The sequence below is a fragment of the Euprymna scolopes genome, chromosome 25, assembly GCF_053919585.1.
Source record: "Euprymna scolopes isolate OS-2025 chromosome 25, ASM5391958v1, whole genome shotgun sequence".
NCBI classification, from domain to species: Eukaryota; Metazoa; Mollusca; class Cephalopoda; order Sepiida; family Sepiolidae; genus Euprymna; species Euprymna scolopes.
Window position 1 is genome coordinate 86,853,296 of NC_136506.1, and position 27,499 is coordinate 86,880,794.

A 27,499-nucleotide genomic window follows, 5' to 3' on the forward strand; every position below is an offset into this window, starting at 1 on the left:
CTGCTAATTGTACATAAATCTAAGCTTTTGTGCTGGAAAGGAAATTATTAGAAGGTAATTATTATTATAAGAGATTAAATTATTAATTAAATTATTATTAAAAAAAAAAAATTATTTTAATAAGGAAATTATTATAAGAGATTGAAGAAAATGAAGCGTTGTTAAAAAGAAAACAGATGTGAATTGATAGTGGATAAGTGTAAAAAAGATGTAAAGAAAAAAAAAAAGATGTTAAAAAGGCAGCAAAATAACATTGAAAACTACAGGTTTTGGTTTGCGTTACAGAAGCGACGCTGTTGTACAATAATCATTACCTTGCGCATGCAACAACGGATCAAATTCTGATCAGCCGCCAACACAAGATGAAAGAGAGAGAGAGAGAGAGAAAAAAAATACAGGTACATATATCAATATCCGAACGGGCATTGATGCAGAGTTTAAGAGGAAAGTTTCAACATGACAAAAATAAAGAAAGGTCAACGAGGTCAAAAATAAACATTCCAACAAAAACATACAAGATTTATTTCTTAAAGAAAAATTTCATAGAATCATAAAAAAAAAGCAGCTAAATGGAACATTTGTAAAAAAACATACCAGCAAGATTACCCAGCATTGCTCAGGTTAAGAAAAGGGGGGGGGGGGTAATTACATGCAACAGTAATTTAAGGACTAAGAAATAACTTTTATGGGTGCATTCATTTTTAAAGGGTGAGCGCAGAGACTTCTTCCCCTACCCTTTTCTCCCTTCAACAATAAATAAAACATACTACTTCCGGTCGGGAATAGTTGATGCAGAATTAAAACTGTCCACGTTTTAGGTTTTGTCACGCAGCATTTCAATGTTTTAGGGGGTAACTGGTGGTACTTTAGAGCGTGCTTAATTGAAAAAGAACAGTTTTCGTTCTAAAAGTCATTTAGAATTTAATCTATGCACATTACTTTGTTGACTGTTATATAATCTATTTTAAAAATACCCGCAGTGGCTATATAAATATGGAAAATATAGTTGATGTCAATGTGGAAGGTAAAAACAGAAGTGATAAGAGAGAATTGACAAATTCAAGACAAACAGCAGTTCCACAAGCGTTGCTACAAAGGTCTAAAGAGCGCATCCTAGAACGAAGTGCAATCAAAGATGTTGCCACAAAATTCAGTATAGGAAGAAATACTGTAGGCAGAATTTGGTCACAAGCACTAGACAGTTCGTCCGATATATCGGTGCCAATGGATTCTTTGAGCCGTAAGTTTCTCTGTGGCCGAAAAAAGAAGGACTATAGTTCCCAGTTGGCAAAAATAAACACCATTCCCTTGAGAAAAAGGACCACTTTGAGGTCTACTGCTCAAGCATGTGGAATACCTTAGACAACGTTGATTGCAAGGATGAAAGATGGCGAAATTCGGGCACATTCAAATGCTGTAAAACTGCTTCTCACGATAGAAAACATGAAATGTTGCGTTGATTTTTGCCATTCGCAGTTGGATTTAAATCGAGTACTTTTAGAGATATGTTTTACATGACACAAAATGTAAGGAAATTTTATTTAGGCAAAGACGAACATGACCCTTTAAGAAGTACTAAAAGCAAGCGTTTCATTACAAAGGTAATGTTTCTTGCTGCCGTGGCTCAACCCCGTTGGGATCCACATCGCAAATGTTACTTTGACGAGAAGATTGGAATTTGGCCATTTGTCAAACAAAAGGCGGCTAAACGTAACAGTAGAAACAGGCCTGCTGGAACAATGGTAACAAAAGTCATGGATACAATCATAAAAATTCAGATTCGTGAATTCCTTGTTGAAAAGATCCTTCTTTCCACACGGAACACATGGCCAAGTGGATCCATTGCACAATGAATCCTAATTCAACAAGACAATGCTAAGCCACACGTACATCGAACAGACCCAGTGTTCAAACAAGAATCGGAGAGATTAGGGCTGAACATTGAACTGGTTAACCAGCCTGCAAACAGTCCGGATCTGAATGTGCTTGACCTAGGTTACTTCAATACAATCCATTCAACACCAAAAGGCTCCAAAGAAAATTGATGAATTAATTGAAGCAGTTGAAACCAGCTTTCAAGAATTAGAAAAATCAAAGTTGAACAACATTTTCCTGACATTGCAAGAGACAATGGAACAAATAATTTTGGTTGATGGTGGCAACAATTACAGGCTTCAGCATATGTCAAAAGCACAGCTAGAAAGAAAAGGAAAACTTCCCACTTCAATTTTGATATCAGAAGAATCGAAAAGTAAATTAACACAATTGAATAAATAGTTAGATGTTTTAGCTTTTTGCATTAATTTTTTGTATAGTTATTTAATCATACATTGTAAGAATGTACGTACAATCAATTGTCAATTTAATTAAGTATAATTATTTGGTTAACTTGTATTTCCTTTCAAAAATACTGTCTTATAAAACTTGAAACTTGTATGCACCAAGTATCTCTGACCAAACTGAAAATTTTTGTGCACCAACTATTTCCGACTGAAGGTAGCAGTTCGTCATCTAGATTATTCTTTAGCAGTCATAAACAAAGACTTATTCTCTCTTATGGAGAACTGTGCCTGCTAGGTGATTTGGTTACACACTGACCAATCAGTTTGTGGGGCATATTGATTTCATCTCTCCCATGAAAAACTATTTCAGCACCTTTGGGAATCATGATTGATCAATAGAGAGAATCCTGTAAGCAACGAGGAAAGACGTCCACTTTAAAGAATTGATCCATCAATATTAGGTACTGGGCAAATAAATCCACTAGTACATAAAAGAGTGAAGAGAAGAAAAAAAAAAAAAAAAAAAAAAAAAACAGATGGAGTTGAGGTCAACTTAGTAATACTGAGATTATAATTGATAAACTCTTACTACATCTGGGCAGGAGTTACTCTGCATCCTCTATCCTGTCTTGATAAAATTCAAAATAGCCTTTGAAATCTAGTAGGTGATGCCCTTTTCTTTTCCTTGCAACCTTTTTCCCACACATGTTGCAAACCTGTCTCTGCTCTATCGTTATTTTCATGGCAAGTGCTCGTCTGAGCTCCAATCTATGGTCCCCTTTGTAAAACTTTCACAAAAAACACTTGAATAGCTACAATCACTATCAACAATTTCTCCCACTCTCTATCTGTGCCTAAATCTAAATGCAGATTCCATGAACAAAGCTCCTTTCCTAGAACTGCTCGCCTGTGGAACACTATTCCACTGGCCTGCATCCCAGCGGATTACAATATGATAGCCTGCAAGTCCAATGTAAACAAGTTCATGTTCATCCGTCCCCTTAAATAATCAAATTCTACCCAATCTACACGATTAACGATTACTATACTAGCACCTCACATTCATTAACTTTTATCCTGGAGTGGCCTTCGGGCCTTAATAAGTGCTACGTCCCTTTGTAAAAAAAAACTAAAAAAAGAGACTCTGGGTTTGATTGTTTTATGGCATATCACCCTTTTTTTTCTTTTTTTTTTAATGCCAAATCCAGTTATTTCGGAAAAGGGTTTTATGCTTTAAGTTCTTTGTATCTTCAAATATTTATTCATGGGGTTTGGTTTGGTTGTTTTGTAGAGAAAATTTTTTTTTTTCTGACTTTACAGAACATGACTGCATTTTGCAAAAGGGAAAACCAAAAGACAATAACATCAATGTTCCTATTTACAATGCCTCCTCATGGGACAGAGTTAGACACCAGGGTCGTTTTTTAACGTGGAGAAATCAATGTTTGGTGCATTTTAGGTCAGGAAGCTAATATCTTCAGACAGCCGGATCTGGTAGCATCAATAGGCTGTGAGAATATATTAGAAATGAATACGACATCACATGGTTAAAAGATAGCGTGTGCTAGAGGACAGCAGAGTTCGTTTTGGAGCATATGATGCATGGTTGTGTAAAATGATATGGGCTGACAAAATATAATTAATTAATGATTATGATCACCTTCTCTCTTCTGTACCCCCCCCCGTCTAGAGACTATAAAGCAGTAAGTTGATTAGAGCAAATTCTGTACAATAGTACGATAGCATTGATGGGGCAGAGTGTAGGGCTTTGTAGTCAGTATGGGAAATATTAGGTACGCATACCATATTTGAACCTTTCACATGGGTGAGAGAGATTAGTGTTTGCTGCACCAGCTTGTATGTGACAATAGTACTCCATTCATAATTTAATCGTGGCTAACATGGTTATTACATAAACAGAAAACATTCTAAAATTCAAACATTTAATCCAAGACTTTCTCATTTGAGCTCAATTGCCACAGCTTCTCTTAAAACATAAATTTAAGTCATTTGGAATAAAGATCAAATTGAATAAATATCCACCATCTTCCTTCAGTCAAAAAAGTCACTTATTTACCAGGCGGAATTCACTTGGTTTGGTTATTTTGTTTTTACGGCATATCAACCCTTTTTGAGTTATTTAATGCTGAATCCAGTAATTTTGGAAAAAGTTTTTATGATTCGAGTTCTTAATATCTTTAAATATTTATTCATCGTGCTTGGTTTGGTTGTTTTGTTTTACAGCATATCAACCATTTTCAGGTTGTTTAATGCTGAATGAAGTAATTTGGAAAAAAAGGTTTTATGCTTCAAATTCTTTATATCTTCAGATATTAATTCATGGTGTTTGGTTTGGTTGTTTTGTAAAGGAAAATTGCTTTTGTTTTTGCAGAACATTACACTTTTACAAAAGGGGGAAAAAAAAATCAAATGTTTGATGCATTTTAGGTTAGGAAGCCAGTATCTTCAGATAGTAAGTTCTGATGCTACCAAGTCAGCCTATCAGGAAGGCCTGGTATTGTCCAGGATTGAATGAAAAACCCTTTTGCCTCAGCACATAACACCTTTTTTATCCTTACTCTTATATATAATAAACACGTTGCAGTTTTTCCCCTCTGGACCAAAATACTGAAGATTTACAACAGCAGATGCCACACACAAAGTAAAAAATAACAGTTACTTCCAATGTATATCTTTGCGATTATGATGATGTCTCTCCTGGGATTAAATCAAGGGTCTTATTATAACGAATGAATGTGTCTAAAATGTCGTTCTGTAGTTATGTAAGATATTTGCTAATAATGTAGACATAATTTGTGTGTGGCATCTGCTGTTGTAAACCTAAGTAAAAAATAAGCGTTTCTGAGTTTTTGAGATGAGGATTGATTATCCGTTTTATTTGGATTCTTTGGACTATTGTTCTCATCTTGAATGTTATTTACCCAATGTTTCGGTCGCTGTAACCCTCGACCTTCTTCGGGTATATCTTGTCAAACTCGTGAATCTTTCTGTCAAACTCGGGAATACGCACAGAATTTTTAACGTAACCGTTTATTTAATCCACTGGGGTAGCATGTTTTCGTTCCTTCAGACGAACTGTGTAGAAATCCTAAGCAATTTGCAATTGTATTTTGAGTGTCGCACATACTGAGGATTAAACCTCTAATTTCTAGAAGAGCAAGGACGTACAGAGGAGAGGGGGCAGGCATCTGCCCCTTTTACTCTTGTTTTAAAAGTGCCCTTTTCAGAGGAATGTATTATAGGCCTGTGCCCCATCATTACTATATTTTTTGTCGTTTTTTTTTTCCCCCACTTAAGCACCTGCCCTGAAAAAGTTCTTTGTACATCACTGTAGAAGAGTATAACTTTTACAACTGAATTTTACCAAATACTTTATCCAGTATGGTAGAGGTTCTGGCAAGAACTTAGGGATTCTACTCAGCCATGACAGACTGAATGAAAGCACACTCTCACGTGGATTAAACAAAGAGTTATTTTCCAAATTCTTGCAAATTCCTGAGTTCGGCAGAAAGATTCACGGGTTTGACAAAATACACCTTAAGAAGATCAAACAACAGTTACATAGATGTGTGAAAATAACTCTCAAGATGAGAACAGTAGTCCGAAGAATCCAAATAATATGAATAGAGAAGCAACAATAGTAAATGGATCGACACTAGTCGAGGATGACTCGTCGTTCCAAAAGCAATCAATGAATTTTAATATCAATCTGAAAGTGAAGATAAACGCGATTAAAAAATAATTCAAATAAACAAAAATAAGCAATTGACAAAACTAACAAGCAAAATTAAATGTAAAGCGAACAAATTCTCATAGCGTAAACATGCAATAAAACATTGCAGCTTTAACATTGGATACCTTGAGGCACATAAGGTTGTTGCTGGCCATAAGTGGCACCGTAATTCATAGGTCCACCTGGAGAAAAACAAAAGAAATAATAGCAACGAGGTTGAAAAGCATGAAGCCACATGCGACTGGCAGACCATCTCCACCACACCCCACCCCCATTGCCGCTTTGGCTGGTTATCTACGTACCATGGAATTTATTTTTGGTATGATATCTACACTTACATAGCAATCTGTATCTTACGACAACAACTTGGCGTGAGGTTACTTTTCTCTACAAGTAAACTGACTAAATATTCAAAATCACGTAGTATTTGCGGCTCAAATAAGATCTCCTCACTATGGCTAACCAACACTGGCTTTTATGACGAATGGTGCACCTTCTCCAAGTGATTAAACCTCAAGCTGGATACTCCACCGGACTAGATAAATTCTTGCCCTGGAATCCAGTAAAATTAAGAGATCACAAGAAAGATATACTGTAACATATTTAAATGGTTAATTGGAGAGAAGACAATTATGTTCTCAATTTATTTACAAAGGGATCAGTAGATCCGAAAATAAAGCAACTTAAAATATCTTCTGTTTCTCGAACACACACACATCACACGTGCGAACACACACAGAGAGGAGATAACTTGAATGCCTAATGGAAAGAACTTAAATGCCTACTAGGAAGAATACTATCCTTGAATGTCTAAGGTCTCTCTGTACAGGAGTTTCTCAGGACAACCTGGCATGAGCATACTTTTCCCTACAAGTAAACCCTGAGTAAATATACAAAATAATATGGTATCCGTGGCCCAAATAATATCTCCCCGGTATGGGTAACCAACACCGGCTTTTATGAGGAATGGCGCACCTTCTCCAAGTGATGTTACCTCAAGTAACAGCACGAGACTGGATACTCCACCAGAGTAGATGAATTCTTGTCCTAAAATCCAGCAAGACCAAGAGACCAGATATACTATAACATACTTAAATGGTTAATTGAAAAGAGGAAAAATTATGTTCCCAACTTCTTTTTTAATTCACTGTTTGAAATGTAAAGGAGAGCTTTAATGTCCAAGGATGGAATACTGCTGCCATATCTGGGCAGGAGCTGCTAAAAACAGCCTATCCTGCCTTGACAGAGTACAAAATAGACTTCGTGGCTTAGTGGTGGATGCCCTTTTATCTTCCCTGCAACCTCTCTCCCACAAAAGAGACGTTGCAAGCCTATCTTTGTTTTATCGTTATTTCCATGGCAGGTGCTTGTCTGAACTCCAATCTCTGGTCCCCCCCCTTGCCAATCTTTTACGAAAAACACCTGTCTAGCTGAATCCACTGTCAAAAAGTTTCCCTACTCTTTATCTGTGCCTAAATCAAAACGTAGATTCCATGAAGCTTCTTTCTTAGAACTGTACGCCTGTGGAACTCTGTTCCGTCTGCCTGCTTTCCACCTGCTTACAACCTGGATGTCTTCAAGTCCAACGTAAACAAATTCCTGATGAACACCGCCCCCTTAAGTAGACACTTCATTAAATCTCCACACTAATGTACTGTACACGCAATAACCCTTATCCCTGAATGGCTTCCGGGCCTTGATAAGTGGTGTCCACCATGTAAAAAAAAAAAAAAAGACCAAGAGATCACAAGGAAGATATACTATAACATACTTAAATGGTTAATTGAAAAGAGGAAAAATTATGTTCCCAACTTCTTTTTTAATTCAGTGTTTGAGATGTAAAGGAGATGTAATGTTCAAATATCTATGTGTCTCGTATAGCGATCAAGTGGGAGCCCCTTGATTTCCGAGAACTTTGACTGAAGTAAAATGAAACGCACACACAACACACACATACACGCACGTGCGTGCACCATGGTTAATCAAATAAATCAGTGAGTATAGAGATCAAGTTTTGGTCTCAGGATTGATTGGTTGGTTGATTTTGTTTTACGGCATAACAAACTTTTTCAGGTTATTTAATGCCGAATCTAGTTATTTTGAGGAACGATTTTGGTCAGAGTGGACCTGGGAGCAATGGCAATTAAAGAGTGGCTCCACACTCCCCAAGGCCCGCAAGGTGGGGCCTCACCATCGGATATAGTTTTAAGTCATATCCAGGACCTTGGTCTCAGGAAGCTTGCTCCCCCCCCCACTTCTAATCCGTTACGACAGGATGTGTGATTACCAAGCCCAACCATGCATAGTTCATAATAAACGAATGGAGCACAGTAGGTAACTGATAATGTATATCCAAACATGTATAGGTATTATAAATTTCCTTTTCTTCATAGTGAGGGTTGATAGCATAGCACTAAGATACTCTGACTAGCGACAAAGTAGTTCTCTTTTGTATCTAAGCTTCAGCACTTGCCCCCTCTAACCACACCAAAGAACAGTGCTACTGTCAACACGACAGTTCTAGGTTCAATCCTTGGTTTGGGAGAGGTGCTAGTCTAGCGGCACTGATGAGTTGTGATACAACGAAACAGGGCTGTATGTCGATGACTACAAATATATTTTAAGCCCCCCCCCCTCTTTGGGTAGAGCACTGTCATAAATAATCTCACCCGCTACTTGATTGGCTGAAAAATGCGAGGCTCACTGTTTGTTTGTTTATCAATAGGCGGTTTGAGTACTATAAAAGTGGTGGGCAGATGTTTATTTAAAATAGATATTCGGCAAGGTTATTTGCAGGCATCGCTGCCCTGGTCGAGTGGTAGAACTGCCGACCGCCAACACGACGGTTCTAGGTTCAATGCTTGGCTTGGGAGAGGTGCTAGTCTAGCGCCACTGATGAGTTGTGATACAACGAAACAGGACTGTATGTCCATGACTACATATATATATATATATATATATATATATATATATATATATATACTAGCAGGCCGCCCAGCATTGTTCAATAAAAAACTATATGTAATAATTATTGTCCGTAACTTGATGTCTACCACAATAAAAACACTGTTTTCCGAAACGATCGTACAAATAATTGATTTTGTTGTTCCTTCTTATGAAACGGATTTTTAATTTAATTATAATTTGATTTTTAAATTATCAATCACATTACTAAATATGATATATATGTATATATATATATATATATTTAAGGTTAGAGGAAGAGAACCCCAGCAGAGTGCTCGATTAATAAGAAAATATCAAAATAATATTGATTTATACATGTGCTACAGAAGAATCAGAACAACATCGGTACCATCAGTTTCAAATTTAAACAGAGGGGCATCAATATCTGGTCTTGTTGAACTCTCTTCAGCTTCTGTTTATATCTGTCTGCCAGAAAGAAGAGTCCAATATAAGTGACCAGATATTGATCACCTTTGTTTGGATTTGAAACTGATGGTACCAATGTTGGTCTGATCTTTAACACATATGAATAAATATTATATATATATATATATATATATATATATAATTGGGAAGTGATATACAAACTGCCATTAGCGTATTAAGTGATGCTCTTTGTGTAAACAAATCGAGCTTAGGCATTTAGACGATGTCAAAACACCGTTAATTCACTACCCGCTCAGAAGCAACCATATAGTGTAATGGTTAGAAGCTTTGACTGTCATTTGGGCGGTCGGGTTTCGATCCTGACTTGAGGTAATTGCTTGTCTAGTCGCACTGATGAGCTGTGATACAGTGAAACAGTACTGTATATGGATGTAAATTGGAGATTTGTTGTCACATCTTAGAAGACATTTTTATAAGTAAATTAAAATTATTTGAAAACCAAAAAATGCCAAGGAAAATTTTATTAAATGATAAACATAAAAATATATATATACTAGCAGTTTAGCCTGGCTTTGCTCAGGTCCTATATATATATATATATATATATATATATATATATATATATATATATATATATATATATATATATATTGAAAAGTTTGACTCATGTCCAGGTAACTTACATATAAGATTTCAAGTGTTTAGACCCAAAATTGGCAGAGGAGTTTGGTAGAGTCTGAAAAGGTCAATTCTTTCAACTTTGACCTCTTGGCAGCCAAATTTTAGCCCAAAAACTGATTAAAAAGCTTACTGCATGTCTGAATATATTTTACGGAAAATTTCAAATGTTTAAACCAAAAATTGGCTGAATAGTTTGCTAGAGTCCAAAAACCAATTAAAAAGCTTGCTGCATGTCTGAATAACCTTTATGTAAAATTTCAAATGTTTAGACCAAAAATTGGTTGAGTAGTTTGGTAGAGACAGCAGAGGTCAATTTTTTTAAACTTGGACCCCAATTTTGACCACTTTACATTTATTGTTTTGGGCTCAAATCAAATTAAAAAGGTTGATCCATGTCCAAGTAACCTACATCTAAAATTTTAGATGTAGGTTAGACCCAAAATTGGAAGAGGAGTTTGGTAGAGTTTTCAAACGTCAAATCGTTGAACTTTGACCCCTTGACTGCCAAATGTCTGGCCAAAAACCGATTAAAACGATTTCTCCAAATTTCAATACCTCTTATGCAAATTTCGAGTCTGTAGACTGAAAATTGACAGAGTAGTTTGGTCAGGAAATGTACACACACAGATACACGTACAGACAGACAATTTCACTTTATATATATACTAGCTTTTCAGCCCGGAGTTGCCCGGATGTTGGGAAAGGTATGTTGAACAAAAAAAAAGAAAAAGTGGTAGTAGGAAGGCAGGCTCGAACCCGTACCGCAAAGGAGGAAAGGAATGGAAAAAAACCTGACGTCTTTGCTGTTACGACCACCGCCAAACCGGAAGTGACAATCGAAAAGAGAGGGTGACTTTCGAAAATATCGTTGAAAAAAGCGACCCCTCCTTGTAGAAAAGTGCCCAATTGAAGGTGAAGATATTAATGTTTGTAGCTAATTTTTCGATATTTGCTGTCTGAAAGATCGAACTGCAAAACGATACTGATCTTGTGAAAATCCGTCGCCTTTGTCGAAAGTTTTAGGCAGACATGCAAACATACATACATACATTTATATATTGGTAGCTTAAATTTTCGACCCAAACCGATTAAAAAGCTTGCCCTATCTCTGAATACCCTTTATGTAAAATTTCAAATGTTTAGACCAGAAATTGTCTAAGTAATTTGGTAGAGACTGCAGCAGTCAATTTTTTTTTAAACTTTGACCCCTATTATGACCCCTTAACATTTTTTTTTTTTTTACTCAAATCAAGTTATTAAGTTAGATCCATGTTCAAGGAACCTATATATAAAATTTCAAGTGTTTATACACAAAATTGGTGAAGGAGTTTGGTATAGTTCTCAAACGTCAAATCGTTGAATTTTGACCCCTTAACAGCCAAATTTTTGGCAGAAAACTGATTACAAAGATTTTCCCAAATCTTAGTACCCTGTATATCAAATTTCGAGTCTGTAGACTGAAAATTGACAGAGTTATTGTGTAGAGAAATGTACACAGACAGACATTTTCACTTTATATATAAGAGATGAAAATTAAAAGTTAAATAAAACTTTATTAGATCATCAGATTAATAAGGTAAAAGAACCTCTTTAGGCCATGTCATTTCGAAGCCACACATATATATATATATATATATATATATATATATATATATATATATATATATATATTGTCTGAAGCTTAAACTCTCTGCCAACTTCTATTACAAATCTTCTTAATGGAGATTTGGTATCTGTCTGTCTTAATCAAAAACAATTACATCACTTAGTGTACTATTATACTATCTATCAATGCTCAATTCAGAGGGTAGGGCTTAGTGCAAATTCAGTAGATATTAGACTATGATCCCAGGCATTACCTCCTTTGAGGGGGAAGTAGGATTACAAAATCCTCCTAAGCATTACCTCCTCTTTTGATCATGATACCAATCTTCCCAGGCATTACACTTCTTTCTGGACACCATATATCAACAAGACATTTTTACAATCAGCTGTTCAGTAGCTAACTGAACATTTATATTATATACATAACAGCAAAAATCTTACCATTACACTGAGTTTCATAACTCAGGTGATGTTTCTGTCACAGTTTAGTTCTTATTTAACTTGGCATCATTATGGTAACTATGGAAGCTTCAGAACCTTCTTAAATGAAGTGATATATGGTTTGGTTCTACAAAGTTCACCCTGTCGTCAGACATTACATCCCCCCTTCATTAGTTTATTGCTCATTGCCTGTGGTGCTCTATGAGGAAATACTGATGAGTCTGTACTTAGCTATTTTTTTTTCAGCTGATAGGAGAGCCAGTTTTCCCCATCTTTCAGACTTGTGCCACATTATGTCAGAATGAGAAACAAATAAATCCCAACTGATTTCTTTTTTTTTTTTTTTTTTTTTACCTACGTATCTAGACTTTACGGACACAGTGCAGATTTGTCACTGAAAACAAAAAAAATCTATGAGGATCTTCCAATCTGTTCTACTGTGGCTTTAAGCATTTGCTTCTTGATATTTTTAAAATATTTAAATAGTTAATTCTGATCTTCATTGGGTTGCACGATTTAAAAAAAAATGATCTACCTTTCTTTTTGAAAAAGGAAAGGTAGGAGATGACAAACCCTTTTTGAAAAAGAATGGGAGGAGAGAATAAATTCTTGTTGAAAAAAGAAAAGTAGGAGATGACACACTCTTGCAAAGAGAGAAGCTATTTAAAAAAAAAAAAAAAAAAAAAAAAAAAAGAAAAAGAAAAAACGAGAAAAATCAGCCAAACTTGAAGCTGGCATTCAGTTCGCGTTAACAAATTGGAGGGCAAAATTGAAACTTTAAATCTGGAATTTAAAAATCATTCAAGCAGTTTGCAAGTAAAATGATAATAAATGGAAAATAATGAATGAAAATAAACAACAACAGTAATAATAGTAATTATAATACACGATGGAATGATAAATTTGTCGCCATAAAGAAAACAACACTACAGTTTTATTTTAAAACTTTTATTGAAAAAAAATCAATTAAGGTAATTTGATTATGCAGTAGAGCTGATATTTATTCAATGTAGCCGCCTTCAGCCTCAATCACACCCTCGATAAAGGTCTGGAACTGGGAGCATGCCTTTTCCACAAGCGCCAGCAGGAGCTCTGTGAATACTCGGCGGATGGTGGAATATCAGGTTGGTGATATTCTTGACATAAGTCCAGTGGTTCAGGTTGGAGGAGGAGACTGGCCAGTGAGAGAAGGGTACAAAGTCATAGCACTCCTTCTGAAGCCAAGCCTGGGTCTCTTTGGACTTGTAGGGCAGCGCCGAGTCCTGCTGCCATACTTAGGGTCTGCCAGCAGCCACCTGATTGCAGCAGGGGATCAACACACTCTTCAGCACATCCAGGTACAATTTGGTGATGACTTTCAGGCTGACATCAAAGATGTGAGGTGGTATGATGTGGCCCTCACTTGAAACCACATCAAAGACCATAACTGTGGCCGGAAACTTTGTTTTCATCACCCTGGACATGTCCTTGTTATTCATGACAATCCAGCGATGCACTTGGAGAGTGCTTACAATGGTTCTGTTGTCATAACTTGGATTGATAGAGCTGCGCATTTCCAATCTCACTCATTGGACATTGTGTCACTTTCAGACATGATAGAAGGCTCCTATTGCTCTTGGGATTTGTACACAACTAGGCAAGCAAAAAAAAAGAAAACTGGTTATCATCAAACGGAAATGGAATCATGTCATCTTTACTAGGGCGACAATTTTATCGTTCCACCTTGTAGTAATAATAATAATAATAGTAATTAAATAATAGTGATAATAGTAACAATAATAATAACATAGAAAATATAGAAAAGGCAGAGGCAATACGGAAAATAAAATGGAACAAGGAATAAACAAAGACAAAGCAAATAAAAATCGCAACAAAAAATGTGGAAAAAATCAAAATTTATGACTCATTTTAGGTGATGTTTATTTATGATTGAATAAAATAAGAAAATTTTTGTTGTGATTTTTATTTGTTTAATATTTCATCTTAGTTTTTTTCCTCGTTCCATTTTATCGCTTTTGTACAATCTTTCGGATTCACATACTCGCTTTCTCTCTGTACATTATATTAGTGGCACAAGGGAGACAACCGAAGCAGCAAAACAAACACTGTCCTGTAGGCCACTATATATACAAATGTAGGCAAATTTGGGCATATTCTATTGGTTTAAAAATATAGGTTCTTTTTTACTGATTGTCATAAGATTTTAATCATACAATAGTATTATAATTTTTAAAAAACTTTCAAATTTTCATGTACTTTCGTCTCATAGAACCAAATATATGAGCATTTCAATATTCAATTTGACTACAAGTATATATATATATATATTATACACACACAGATGCATAAGCCTGACGAATTCTTACGAGGATGAAACGCGGAATATTCTAGAATATTCTAAGTAGCTTAATTGCTATATATATTTTCATAACTTACTATATACGCATATACTGCGTCAATTGCTTTATTGCAGATTAGTAAAATATCAATATTTCACTAAATATACGTCATAACAAAATGAAAATTATATCATCAAACGACTCCTTTAAGATTAGTTATTTCCAAAAAATTTATTCACATTCATGCAATATTCACAAAGTTAAAACATTTTATTCTATATCGAAGAATTTCCACTGTCCATCGCTTTATTGCAGGTTTCTTAAAATGTTGTTTTAGGGCAAAAATACAATGTCTTATCTTGCGAACTTTATTTTTTTATTATATTTTTCTGTCAAAGAATGATAAAACAAAAACATATCCGAAGTATGGGCCTCATATAAATTATTTATCGACATATCAACCATTTTTTAAAATAACTTAAAACAACCTTTTGTCTCCCGAGGAAGTCAATTCTTTGATCTTAAAAGGAGTTATGGCTCTAGCAACATCAACTATGTTCCTCCACAAGGCATTCTTTGACGTAAATTGTTCTCCTCCCTCATAAACTCCTTTTTTTAATATTGACCAGAGATATTCAATGGGGTTAAGGTCTGGAGAACATGGTGGTCAAGTCATGAGAGCTTCCTCAACGAATTCCATAGATTCAAGGAAGGATGCAGTTGCCTCAAGCAGAATGGGATGGTACATTATCATGTATAAAAATCATCTAAAAGCGGCCTGGCAATGGTAGGTCATCTTGCTATGTCGACAAATGATTATCCAAAAAAGCCGTGTACGCATTGCTGGTAAGCTTTACACCCTCTGACACTCTGAATAGTCCAACCAACTTATCTCCAATGATTCCGGGTCAAAACATGATGCCTCCACCTCCTTGTTGGTGATGTACTCTGTAATGGGTTGGAGTTCCGTTCAGGTTTCAAACTTTGGTCCATCTATCCGGACCATCAAGACTAGCATGGGCCTTATCCCTAAATAGGATCTGTTGGAAATCCATTTTCAGGTAATTCTGTGTCCAAACCATTCGTTTTTCCCTATGCTGTTTGCTCAATGGAGGCATTGGAAGAGGTTTGATGTTCCTTGCAATCTCATTCAACACATTGTATTTGGGCATGCCTGGATCTTGGAGCGATTCCAGCTTTTGCAAAAACGAAAGCACTGGTGCTGTTTGGGCTTCGGTTGACTTCCCTACAAATTTTCCGAATATCACAATCTAAAAGGTTTCTCCTAATGCCCTTATTTTTCTTGATTTGGTGTTCGGGTTGTTTGAGAATGCAGCCAAGTTTTTGGATCCCATTCCAGCTCCATGGCTAAATTTTTGATAGACAATACTTCTGCGAGTCCAACAATTATCATTTGCTTTTCGATAACCTTTAATCGCCTGATTTTTTTGGCATTGTAAGAGATCTGCAATAAAGCGATGGTCGGTAAAATTTCTTGGATAATAAATAAAATAACATAACTTCGTGAATACAGCATGAATTTGAATAAAATTTTGGGAAATAACTAAACTTAAAGCAACCCTTTGATGGTACAATTTCCATTTTTTTTTTTTTGTGACGTATATTTAGGGAAATGTTGATATTTTACTAATCTGCAATAAAGCGATTGACACAGTTTGTATATATATATGTATGTATATTAAATTGTAATTCAATGGATTTCAAAAAACTCTCATTGAAATGAATTTCATATCAAAGAATTTTTATTATTCTAAGCAAGACAAAGAATGCTTTAGAAAATTAATCTCCTTAACCTATAGGGTTTCGATGTCTACGATCTCATCAGAGGAGAGAAAATATTAGCAAATATTTATAAAGGTATGCACCCTATTTGCTAAAGTCAGTGAGACATGGAAAGTCAAAGTCAAAATAATAAATTTATCAGAAGTCCTGTAGCAGGAAGATTTGCATATATATATATATATATATATATATATATATATATATATATATATATATATATATAAAGGAATAAACCAAGTTATGTGTTCAATGTTTCGTCTTTATTTCGAGACTTCCTCTAGATGAATGAGATTAAGACAACAAAAACACCAGTACAAATATTTGAAAATGTTTCATGTGCAAAATTTGACGCTGTTCTTTTTCAGAAACAGAAAAAGACGTTGGAAATTTAAAAAAGGAGAAGAGCTTGCATTGTCAAAGAGAGGAAGATTTTTAATAACATCATATAGTCGTTAATATGTTTTTTAAAGATATCAACGCAGTTAATATTCTTTCTGGAAAGAATATTCTGATAAAATTTTCAAATATTTGTACTGGTGTTTTTGTTTTCTTAATTTCATTCATCCAGAGGAAGTCTCGAAATAAAGACGAAACGTTGATGAATACATAACTCTGTTTGTTCCTTTTTATTTCTCTCTCTCTCTCTCTCTCTCTCTCTCTCTCTCTCTCTCTCTCTCTCTATCTATATATATATATATATTAGTGATGAGACAATTCCAATATTTTTCCCAATCCTAATATAATTACTAATTCTATACTAAATATTCCGATACAATTACTGATTTCGATTCTTTTCTAAATCTCTACGATTACCGCAAAAACACGTTAAATGTGCAGATATTTTCTCAAACGTACGGATACACTTGTGAGGGATGATCTATCGATTTTAGTTTTACTAATAGGTTAAAATGAACAGATATTCACGATTTTAGTATTACTATCAGCAGTAGAATATTTTTCTTTAAAGAAAATCAAATAAAAAAGCCAATTAAAATAATCGGTGTTGGCATCGGAAAATAGGCACAAATTTTTCCGATTCCAATACCTCAAAAGTTTCTGATTTTTTCAATTCCCGATTCCGATCAATCGACCCAACACTAGTGCATACATTTTCTCAAATATGCGAAACTGAAAATGGGCAGCATTTAAAAGACATTATTTTTCGTAAATAACGATTGTTTGAATTCTGCATTTTTTTTTTTAATTCTCATTGTCTTAGTCAGATTGTGTTAAAATTACAGAAAGATATCATCAAAAATAAAAAAAATCTAAGTTCACAACCCTTCAGTGACTTTTTGGACACCTATGTTAAAATACAAGTAATCCAACACAATTAAAATTGATTTGCAGTTGCAGATGTTACCAAATTCATCAAAAAAAAAATCATTAATGTTTGTTTAATTCTGTCTTCCTTTTATTGTATGCTGTCATAGCCATGTTCCTATGATGACATATTTTTTATACATACAAAAACGGCTGCCTAGTCTTTACAAAGCAATCCCACTCAAATAGTACATTTCTGTAATCAATAACAACTTAATCTATAATATAAATCTCATCTGTCTGTTTAAATGCATGTACGTATGTATGTTTGTATATATGCCTAAAACTTTTAACAGAGGCGATGGATTTTCACGAGTTCAGTATCGTTCTGAAGCTCAACCCTTCGGACAACAAATATCGAAAAATTGGCTAAAAACATTAATTCCTTCACCCGCAACTGGGCACTTTTCTACAGGGACGGGTCGCTTTTTATACCAATATTTTTTAAAGTCATCCCCTCTTTTCGATTGACGAGCCTTAATTTAAACCTACGTCACTTCCAGTTTGGCGAGAGGCGCAACAGCAAAGACATCACATTTTTTTTTTTTCAATGTTGTTTTCCTCCTTCATGATGCAGGTTCGAACCTGCCTGCCTATTACAACTTATTGTTTTGCTCAACACATACCTTCAAATACCCAGGCAACGCCGGGCACCCAGGCTAGTATTAAAATAAATAGTAAAAAAAAAAAATAATAATATTAATGTAAACAGTTTAATTAGTTATTCTCGAGATGTGCATTAGAGCTTGTGAACAAAGATATACCACTGATGTATCTTTATATTTTCCGAGAAATATAAAGGGTTATCATAAAAAATTTTTTACATCACTTTGTTGACAAATAAAATAGCAAATTCTTGCTCTAACCTCTATCCCATCACTGTAATGTTGCATCTCTGTGCCGGTTTATCAAGTACTTTTATGGAATGTGCTCTGAGGAACTAACAGCAGTTGTGCTACATCAACTTGCATTCCTCCGACTAACACACTTTGAATTATTTATATAAAAAAAAAATATAGAATTTACAATTTATATTCTGAACAAACTAACCACAAAATCAATTAAGAGAATTAAGCCAATCAAAAAAAGTTGTACCATAGCGTTACTTTAGTATAGATATGTGATTCTTTTTTTCTTTTTTTTAATATTAAAAGTTGAAACGAGAGATTATCAATTAAAATAACACAGGCAAGATGTGGGTTTTGAATCCAGGTTGTCTAAAGACGGTTTTGAGGTTTAAAAAAAAAAAAAAAAGAAAGAATTATTTTGGAAAGAAATGAATAAAAGAAAAACATTTCTTGTCCATGACGTCAGAAGACTAAAAAAAACACAATCAATAAAAGATTGATATCATCCAAGAAAGCTGTGATCGGAAATCAAGTCACAGCCATTTACAGCAGAGTTGACGTTAGATGACATTACAAGTACTTTAATGGAATGTACTCTGATGTAGTTATAGCACTTGTACCCCTTGACATACTAACCCGACAAGCAGCAAAATCCAACCTCTTCACTGTTGAGGTCCCTGTTGATGCAAGAAAGTCTTTTACTCTAATAGATTTTTGCCTCTGACTGCAAGATTTTAGAATTCTTTCCCTGTTTTCTTGCTTCCCTGACTGTACTAATCTGCAGAAGTTTAAATGTAATGTGAACAGACATCTTGCTGACCTACTTCCCACAGTCGCCTGTTAGACACAATCCCTTACATTTCAAGAGGCAATATGTCTTTTCTAGGATCAAAATGAGTTTTTAAAAAAAAAGAAGAGTTGGTGCGGCACAACTGGTCTATTCATTTGTAAATGAATTTAACTAAGAAATAAAGCAAATCTATACATAAATAGGATAGCATGTGTGTTATTTATTTTGTATGTCACGCTTACGTCCGAGTGACTGTCGTTTAATTGTTATGGACTTCCATTTCTTGTAATAAATAATTTTACCAAGAATTCTTCATAAGTTTTGGCTTCGGTTTCGATTGTAACTAATGGCACTTAAGTCATCTATTTTTTTTTTATAAATAATTTTATCAAGAATTCTTCATAGCTGATGCACCCAAGTCATATGGATATATTTTTATATTTTTGAAATCGCAACTTTATAATATATAAAAATCGATAGAACATTAATTAATAATATATTCAAAATTGGCAAGAATTAAAATATCATATTTAAGCTATGCTGGTCGTCTCTGCTAGCTTAGATAAATACTTTAGCAGTTTTAACAAAAGAGCTACAATAATATCAGGGCGTCTCCATTTACACTGAACATCCACAGAATGCCAACATCACTATATTACATAGGGAAGAAGCCGCTGTGGAATTTCCACAGGTCCCACTAGTGTTTTTTAATAACAAAAGAAAAACTAACCGATATCACATTCGCTAAAATTAAACAAAAAAAAATCAACAAATAAATATGAAATAAAAGATTAAATTAAATAGATGAGTAAAAAAAAAAAAAAATGAAAATGTCTATTGTAATAACAATGATAATAAATACGGAAACCTATGCATAAACCCTTTTCTGCTTTACAGCTGTCTCGATCTCACATCCATTTCGGCTTTACGATATTTCAATGTTTTTCTTTTTTTAAGGACATTCTTAGTGGTCCCTTTTCTTCTGAAAAAGAGATAATAATCTCCAAATATGAAGACCTCCACTATCCCGGTTATCTTAAACAGCAAGTTTATATTTACTGATTTGCATTGTGATTATCTTGAAAAATAATTGGATATACAAAGTTAAATAAATAACAAAACAAATAAGGCCTTCTTTTGTTTGTTCATACATCACGCCAATACAACAGCCGGTTTCCTGCATTGCTATATCTTTCTTATACACCTCCATATCTAAAAGAAAAACTGTTTTGTTCTTTATACCAACCAAGGGGGACAACTTTGTTCAGACGAGAAACAATCGATTTATTTCTCTTGTATCTGACACTTACGATTGACCAAACAAAAAATTTGTGCTCCATCATATTTAAAAAAAAAATAAATAAAAACACAGCAAAAATTGATTAATCATGCATAACATCGATAAAGAATTACATACCTGGTTGATTAGGGTCAGGTCCATAACCCATCATAGGACTTGGTTGAGGTCCATAACCCATAGGTGGAGGTGGCATAGGTCCAGGAGCCATTGGTTGGGGAGGGGGTACCAGGATTGTACCGGTTTGTTCATCTACTTATGAAAAGATTAAAAAATATATATTTAAATTATGAATAAAATATAAGTAAAATATTTATAACATACAAAAATGTGGAAAATAAGTAGTTTTTTTTTAATTCAAGTCTTGATTTTAATATTCATAAAAAGATATAAAAGTGTTGCAAAACTGTTCTCTTCATTGAATTAATTTGTCACAATAATCTTTATTTATTTGTTTGTTTGTTTGTTTATTTATTTATTTGCTCTTCATCTTCATAGTTGTTGTTGTTGTTTCGGCCAACTATTCCTTTGGCCTTCGTCAGGTGGTTAACCGTGATGAGATAAGAATGCTGAGTCTCTTAACTGTGTTCGCAGTAATTACTGCCCTCCATACTAGTTTTCGTCTCCCCATGTTTTGGCCAACTAAGCCTCTGGCCAGCTTTGGGTAAGATTTAAACTGCTATTTTCAGACAATGCTCACCTGGAACCATAGAAACTCAACGCCTCTATCCACTGCAGCACGAGCCCCATAGGCCAGAGGAATAGTTGGCCGAAACATGATGAAACAACAACAACATCAATTAAGATGAGGATAACAATCCACAAATAAATAAATCATCTCAGAAGATTAAAAAAAAAATTAAAAAATACAATATATAAATAATGTTAACTTAACATTTTAGGATCCACTTGAATGCAAGTCCAAAGTGAAACGCTAATAATCTAATATCAGAATAAACGAGTAAATAAACTTGTTGATGTCGTTTTTGTGCCGTTACTATTTGCTTTATAGATTAATAAATTATATTCAAGTTGAAAACTAATCTACCAAATCAATTTGAAATTTTGAGATGAGGATTGATTCCTAGACAGTTTTTTTTACTTTCTCTAAACCTCAACACTCACCTTAAAAACAACAACTTTTATGGGTTTTCGAGTATGCTGAAAACGAATATCACAATTAAATTTATTTCAGACAAGTAGTTATTTGCGCATGAAGGCATTTATTATCCAATGTAATCCATTATGTTCTTACTGGCGACTATGTTTTTTCCCCCAAACTGAAAAAATATTAATGTGTGTGTGTGTCAGAAAATAATCCATCCTCCCCATGTTAAGAATGGTGAACACCACTGACATTTATTTGTTACATGGAAAAGGACTGTCCCTTTTCCATGTAAATAAGAAGAATAGTAAATAAGTAAAAATGAGATTAGGATAAGCCTAGAATCGAACCCTGTAGGCAAAGTTAAGAAATGGAATGTTAGAAATTAAGTCTATTGTTAATTCTTTTAGAAATCTGAATATTAAATATGTCAGTAATAGAATGAACAATGCAAATTAAATTATATTGTTTAAAATAGGTTAGATTAGAATAGAGGATTCTTTTGTTTGGACAAACATGTAAAGCCACGTGAAATTAGTCACGTTTGAACAACACACTCTTGACGTCATAGACAAAGGACATTTCTCCATATTATGGGTTCGGATTTTAGTAAGTCAGCAAGAGAGCCAGTCAGTTGATCCCTTGGAAGCGAAGGGAGAACATTTAGACTATGTAGATTCAAATTTGAATTCCTGACGTCATCGATCGGCCAATCAGATGAATAAAGAAGTCATCATCATGTTGTAACTGTTGTCTTGTGTCACATCCTTTATCACAAACGAAAGGTAATAGTGTTTATCATCTTATAATGAATATTGTAAACCCTTCCAAGTTATGTGTCATCTCCTCCATCACAAGTAATGTCTATAAATGCCTCCTCTCTTCTGTGTTAAAAACTGCGCATCATATTATCCGCTCCTCTAATATGTGTTAAAAGAACCGTAATATATAAATGTCTTCTCTCCCTCCTCATAACTATCGTTATTGTCTGTATTACATGAGTCCCGTTATATATGTACCTCAATATGGAACCCCTACTATTCAACACCAGTAGTTCTCCATATTTGCCTACAAAAATATTTATGAAATAACTTGCATTTTCATTTTTTTTTTTTTTTTTTTTTGCTTTTCTTATGAAGTTTCAAAATATAAAATTTTGGCATTTTATTAAAAATGAATAAGATTTGTCACCTATTTAAATGGGTACTTCATGCAAAAAAAAAAATGTCTATGTAAGAGAAACAGAAAATTAATTTAAAAAAACAAATTAGGGACCGGTTCTGCAAACTTTAAGAACTTTTAGTAACCAAATTGTGAGAATCAGGTTTGGTCTGGTTGTTTTGTTTTATGGCATATCAACCCTTTTCGGGTTATTTGATGTCGAAGTCAGTCATTTTGGAAAAAGTTTTTATGCTTCAAGTTTTTTATATCTCCAAATATTTATTCAGGGTGTTTGGTTTGGTTGTTTTATTTTATCGCATATCAACCTTTTACAGGTTATTTTTAATGCCAAATCCGGTAATTTTGGTAAAAAAATTTATGCCGCAAATTATTTATATCTTCAAATATTTATTCATCGGTTGACTTGTAGAAGAAAATTGTTTTTGGTTTTAGCTTTGCAGAACATGATTGTGTTTTGTAAAGAGAAAGGAAAAAAACAAACAAAAAAAAAACCATTGACATCAATATTCAATACATTTTAGGCCAGGAAGCCAATATCTTCAGACAACCTGATCTGGTAGCACCAGTTGTAAAAATCAGGAAAAACAAGATGAATCCTAGAATCGATAAAATAAATAACAATTAAATGAAAGAAGACAGAAAAAATGATAACAACCAATACCGAAATCATTGTTAGTAGTATCGTAAATTAGAGTCGCAAGCTTTTTGCATACGGTAGATATCATCCACGTTACTTGATGTATGAATGGAAACAACCCACTTTTTTATTTTGTACTAATCCATATTAAAATGTTAGAGACTAACAAGCACTCTCACCATTACCATGAAATGAATGAGGACGCCAATGTTGTCCTGTAATACAGGGTGGGCCAAAAGTCACTGACCCATTTTAATTTTTAAGAACTCTTTTATTTTTAAGTATTTTTTAATTTCTTAATATTTTTTTTTTTTTCACATCCTGAAAATTAATTATAGAAAAATTCAGTATCATCCAACATACAAAAATCGTACAATTTTACTAACAAAATCAAGACTCAATAATTCAAACCCAAATAGCCTATCAACAACATCTCAATGTGAGAGATGCACTTATTGTGGGGGATATCTAAAGGAAAAGGGTTTTTTTTTTAACAAGCACCAATCTTTAATAGAACTAAAGGAAAAAATCAGTAGATAAATAAGAGAAATAAGGCCAGAAACTTTGGAAAAGGTTATGGCAGAGGTAATCAAAAGAGCTCAATTTTTTGAAGCAGAAAACGGAAGGCATTTGCAGGACGTTATTTTTATAAATTTAATAATACAAGTTTCTCAAGCTTACAAAGGTAAAATAAAGTTTATCGCCTTTATTTTATGATACTATAATTTCATGCATATAACTGTTAAAATAAAAAAGTTATTTAAAATTAAAATGGGCCAGTGACTTTTGCCCCACCCAATATGTATGGGATGACCCTGACCCTAACCCAATATGTATGGGATGTCCTTGGATTTCCGTGATGCGTTCTCGTCGATCCTCATGCTTCGTCTACTTCATTAACAGAATTCCCTGATCGAGTTTCAATACTGATGTGGCAGTCAAGGCTTCTGCTTCCTCATCTTTCTATCACCATCCTTATTCTTCCAATTGCTGTAAACGTAAAATATTCTGCAATCTCCCAACAATTTATGTTAACTATTCTTCTCCTCCTTCATAATTCTCGTTACCAAAATTCAATGCACAGGCGATTCTTCTCCTCCTCAAATTCCTGGTCTCAAAATCAAATAGACATCTGACAAAACTCACTTCCGCCAAACAAAATCCCTCTCTCTGATCAACAGGCTTTTTATTGACGTCGTCTGCTTTTTATTGACACCGTCTGCCTTTCATATGCATATTAGATGCCCTGAAGTCTCATTACCTCATGAGATCGCCAGCCTATAAATAAACATAGTGGTAATTTTTTTTTCTTTATTGTTCTTGCCTGACACGAACACTGCATGCTGTACAAAATCAGGTGTGTACTAATTTTTAATCAAATCAATCATCACTTTCATGAACATTATTAAACTGACCTCGGTAAAGTAGTTGCGTTTTATTATATAATAGGAGAGTAAAAAGTGGATCTTGGTTTTACTTTCAACAACCTCGTAACTTTCTCTTCCTATATTTTTTTCTTTAGTCCTCATATTCCATGAGCGATTGTTTTCTGACAAAGAGGGAAGAATTGCTGTTTTCTTAATTAGAGCCTATCCATCTAACACCATTAGCTAATTTTTGACCCTGAAGTAGAATTTTTTTTAGCTCTTTACTAGTGTTGGGATGATTAATCGGAAAAATCAGAGCGTTTGGGGGGTATCAGAATCGGTATCGGAAAAATTTTCCAATGCCAAAACCGATTCCTTAAATTATCTTTTTTTTTTTTTGATTTAGGTTAAAGAAAAATCTTCCACTGCTTGTAGTAATAATCAAATAAATATTTATTGATTTTAAACTACCAGTTAAACTAAAATGTATAGATCACCCCCTCACAAGTGTGTTTTTACGTTTGAGAAAATATAGACACATTTAAGATGTGTTTTTACAGTAATCGAGACAAAATAATACTTTTATAGTTAAATATTTAGAAATTTAGAAAGAATCGGAATCGGTAATTGCATCAGAATCAGGAATTTAGTACAGAATCAGTAATTGTATCAGAATTGGGAAAAATATTGGAATTGTCACATCACTACTCTTTACATCAAATGGCTTCATGCCTTGTCTGGAGTAATTTCCATGAAAAGAAAAAAAAAATTGCATTCTCCAACAGATATAAAAAAAAAAAAATAAACAGAAATGTTCAAAATATTACTAGAATTTGAGAAAGATACGTTTTATTTTTGTTTCTTTTATGTTTTTGTTTTTTTTATTTAAACTTTTTTTTTTTTTTTTTTTTTTTTTTAATTATATTTTCACCCCAAACAAGGCACATTGCCACTTTGGTGTAGGGGGCTACTATCAGGGGAAACATCTACTGGGGCACTATGTAGGGATTAGGGCAGCGAGATGTTGGTTCACGTTGCACTTGAACTTATGCATGTCAGTACAGTTGGGGAAGCAGTGACCTGGAATGGAATTCCAAAGTCTAGCAGTTCTGGGGAAGAAACTACTGGAGTAGAACGATCTTTTACATCTAGGGATCTCTACAGTGTGGGGGTGGGATTTTTTTTAATCATTTCAAGAATCATCGAAAAGTTTAAAAAGTACAAATTATTTTACACTTGACTTCTATATACTACAAAAAAAAATTTGTGGATTGTGGTTTTTATCTCTTTTGTTTGTCCCCCCCCCCCATGCACAATGGATGACCTCATCTCTTTGTGACGTCATCCACTAAAACAGAGGTGAAGGACATTGTGAAGATCTTTCATAGCATCATAAATTATGACATAACAAACGATGACGTCATCTGCTAAAACAGTGAACATTGATGAAAAAAGTCGTTTGTGCTGACCGTAACCGTGTGCTTTATATATATATATATATATATATATATATATATATATATATATATATATATGGCAGAATCACGTTGACACACTGGTTCTCACCAGATCACAGAAGTTAAGCAACAATGATCTTAGGCAGTACCAGATGGGTAACTGTTTAGCAATGCTACGCACTGTACATATCGCATCGGATGTAGAAATTTCCAGGTTGGTATCTGGGGGTGCGTTTAATTAACTGGGAGTGATGCACCTCCAGTCTTCGTTAAAACATGCATCTAGGAGAAGTAAAAACCAACCTGATGTCTACTCTGTGCTGTCTTGTGGCAGCCATTGCACTGACAAATATTAGCAGTTGTACAAAAAAGTGTGGTTGGTTCTGCACAAAGCTTTCACTATTATCAACAAATCATCTGTGTTGATTCCCAGCAACTCAGTTGTTATAGCAGAGCACATCAAAATCAATGAAAGGATCCATTATATATAATATTTAAAACATAGACGCTAGTGTCGTTCCGATGAGAGATAAGTGTATATTTAAAGAAGTGGAGCTAATAACAGTTGATATTTTGTCATTTTTTTTTTTTTTTTTTTTTAATATTTTAGTAGTTTTCACTTTATAATTTAGTATTTTTTATTCATTTTAATATTATGCGTGCTTCGAGTTTATCTCTTGTCAGATTTATTTTAGTTTTATATTTTTGGAAATAGCATTGTACCTATTTACAATGCCTCCCCACGGGACAGAGTTAGACACCAGGGTCGTTTTTTAACGTGGAGAAAAGGTACAAAAATAAAAATTGTCTCAGTCGTGTAGGATTTCTCCTCCACTGAAAGAGAACAAGAAATGGAAGTGCCGCATCTGAAGAACAGATACTACACTTTGATGTATTTATTTGCTCCCCAACTGAGCAAATTAGGCACAAGGCCGATTTTTAATGTGAGGAGTTAAGGGGAAATGGGGACCAACTCCGCGGGGAGTAGGGGAGCTGGATAGTGACAATTGGTATGAAGGGTTGCCCCTACATTGACCAAGGTCTTATCTATGAGGTCGCCCCCACATAGGGTCTTTGCTTGCAGTATCTGCCGGAACAGATACTACACTTTCTTGACCAAAAGGCCAAGTAGCTCTGAAAGAATATTGTAGCTCTGACAAAAGTGGATTCCATCCTTTAATTTAAAGTTTGACGAACATGGGTGTCTTTGTGTTGGTAATTCCAAGCGCATGGC

General features: G+C 34.3%; 1 protein-coding gene across 8 annotated transcripts in view; it reads right to left on the reverse strand.

The window, feature by feature from the left end:
• The window catches only part of LOC145247483 (uncharacterized), a 179,561-nt gene that overhangs the window by 14,716 nt on the left and 137,346 nt on the right, over positions 1-27,499 (reverse strand). Inside the window, exons 5-7 of one of the 8 annotated variants that reach the window (XM_080109287.1) lie at positions 20,638-20,769; positions 6,162-6,218; positions 315-341 (exon numbers count right to left, since the gene is read on the reverse strand). In XM_080109287.1, the coding sequence (XP_079965413.1) occupies positions 315-341; positions 6,162-6,218; positions 20,638-20,769 (216 nt within the window). Of the gene's footprint in view, positions 1-314; positions 342-6,161; positions 6,219-20,637; positions 20,773-27,499 lie in introns of all 8 variants that reach the window. The other 7 variants (XM_080109286.1, XM_080109290.1, XM_080109288.1 and 4 more) reach the window with 7 other exon arrangements.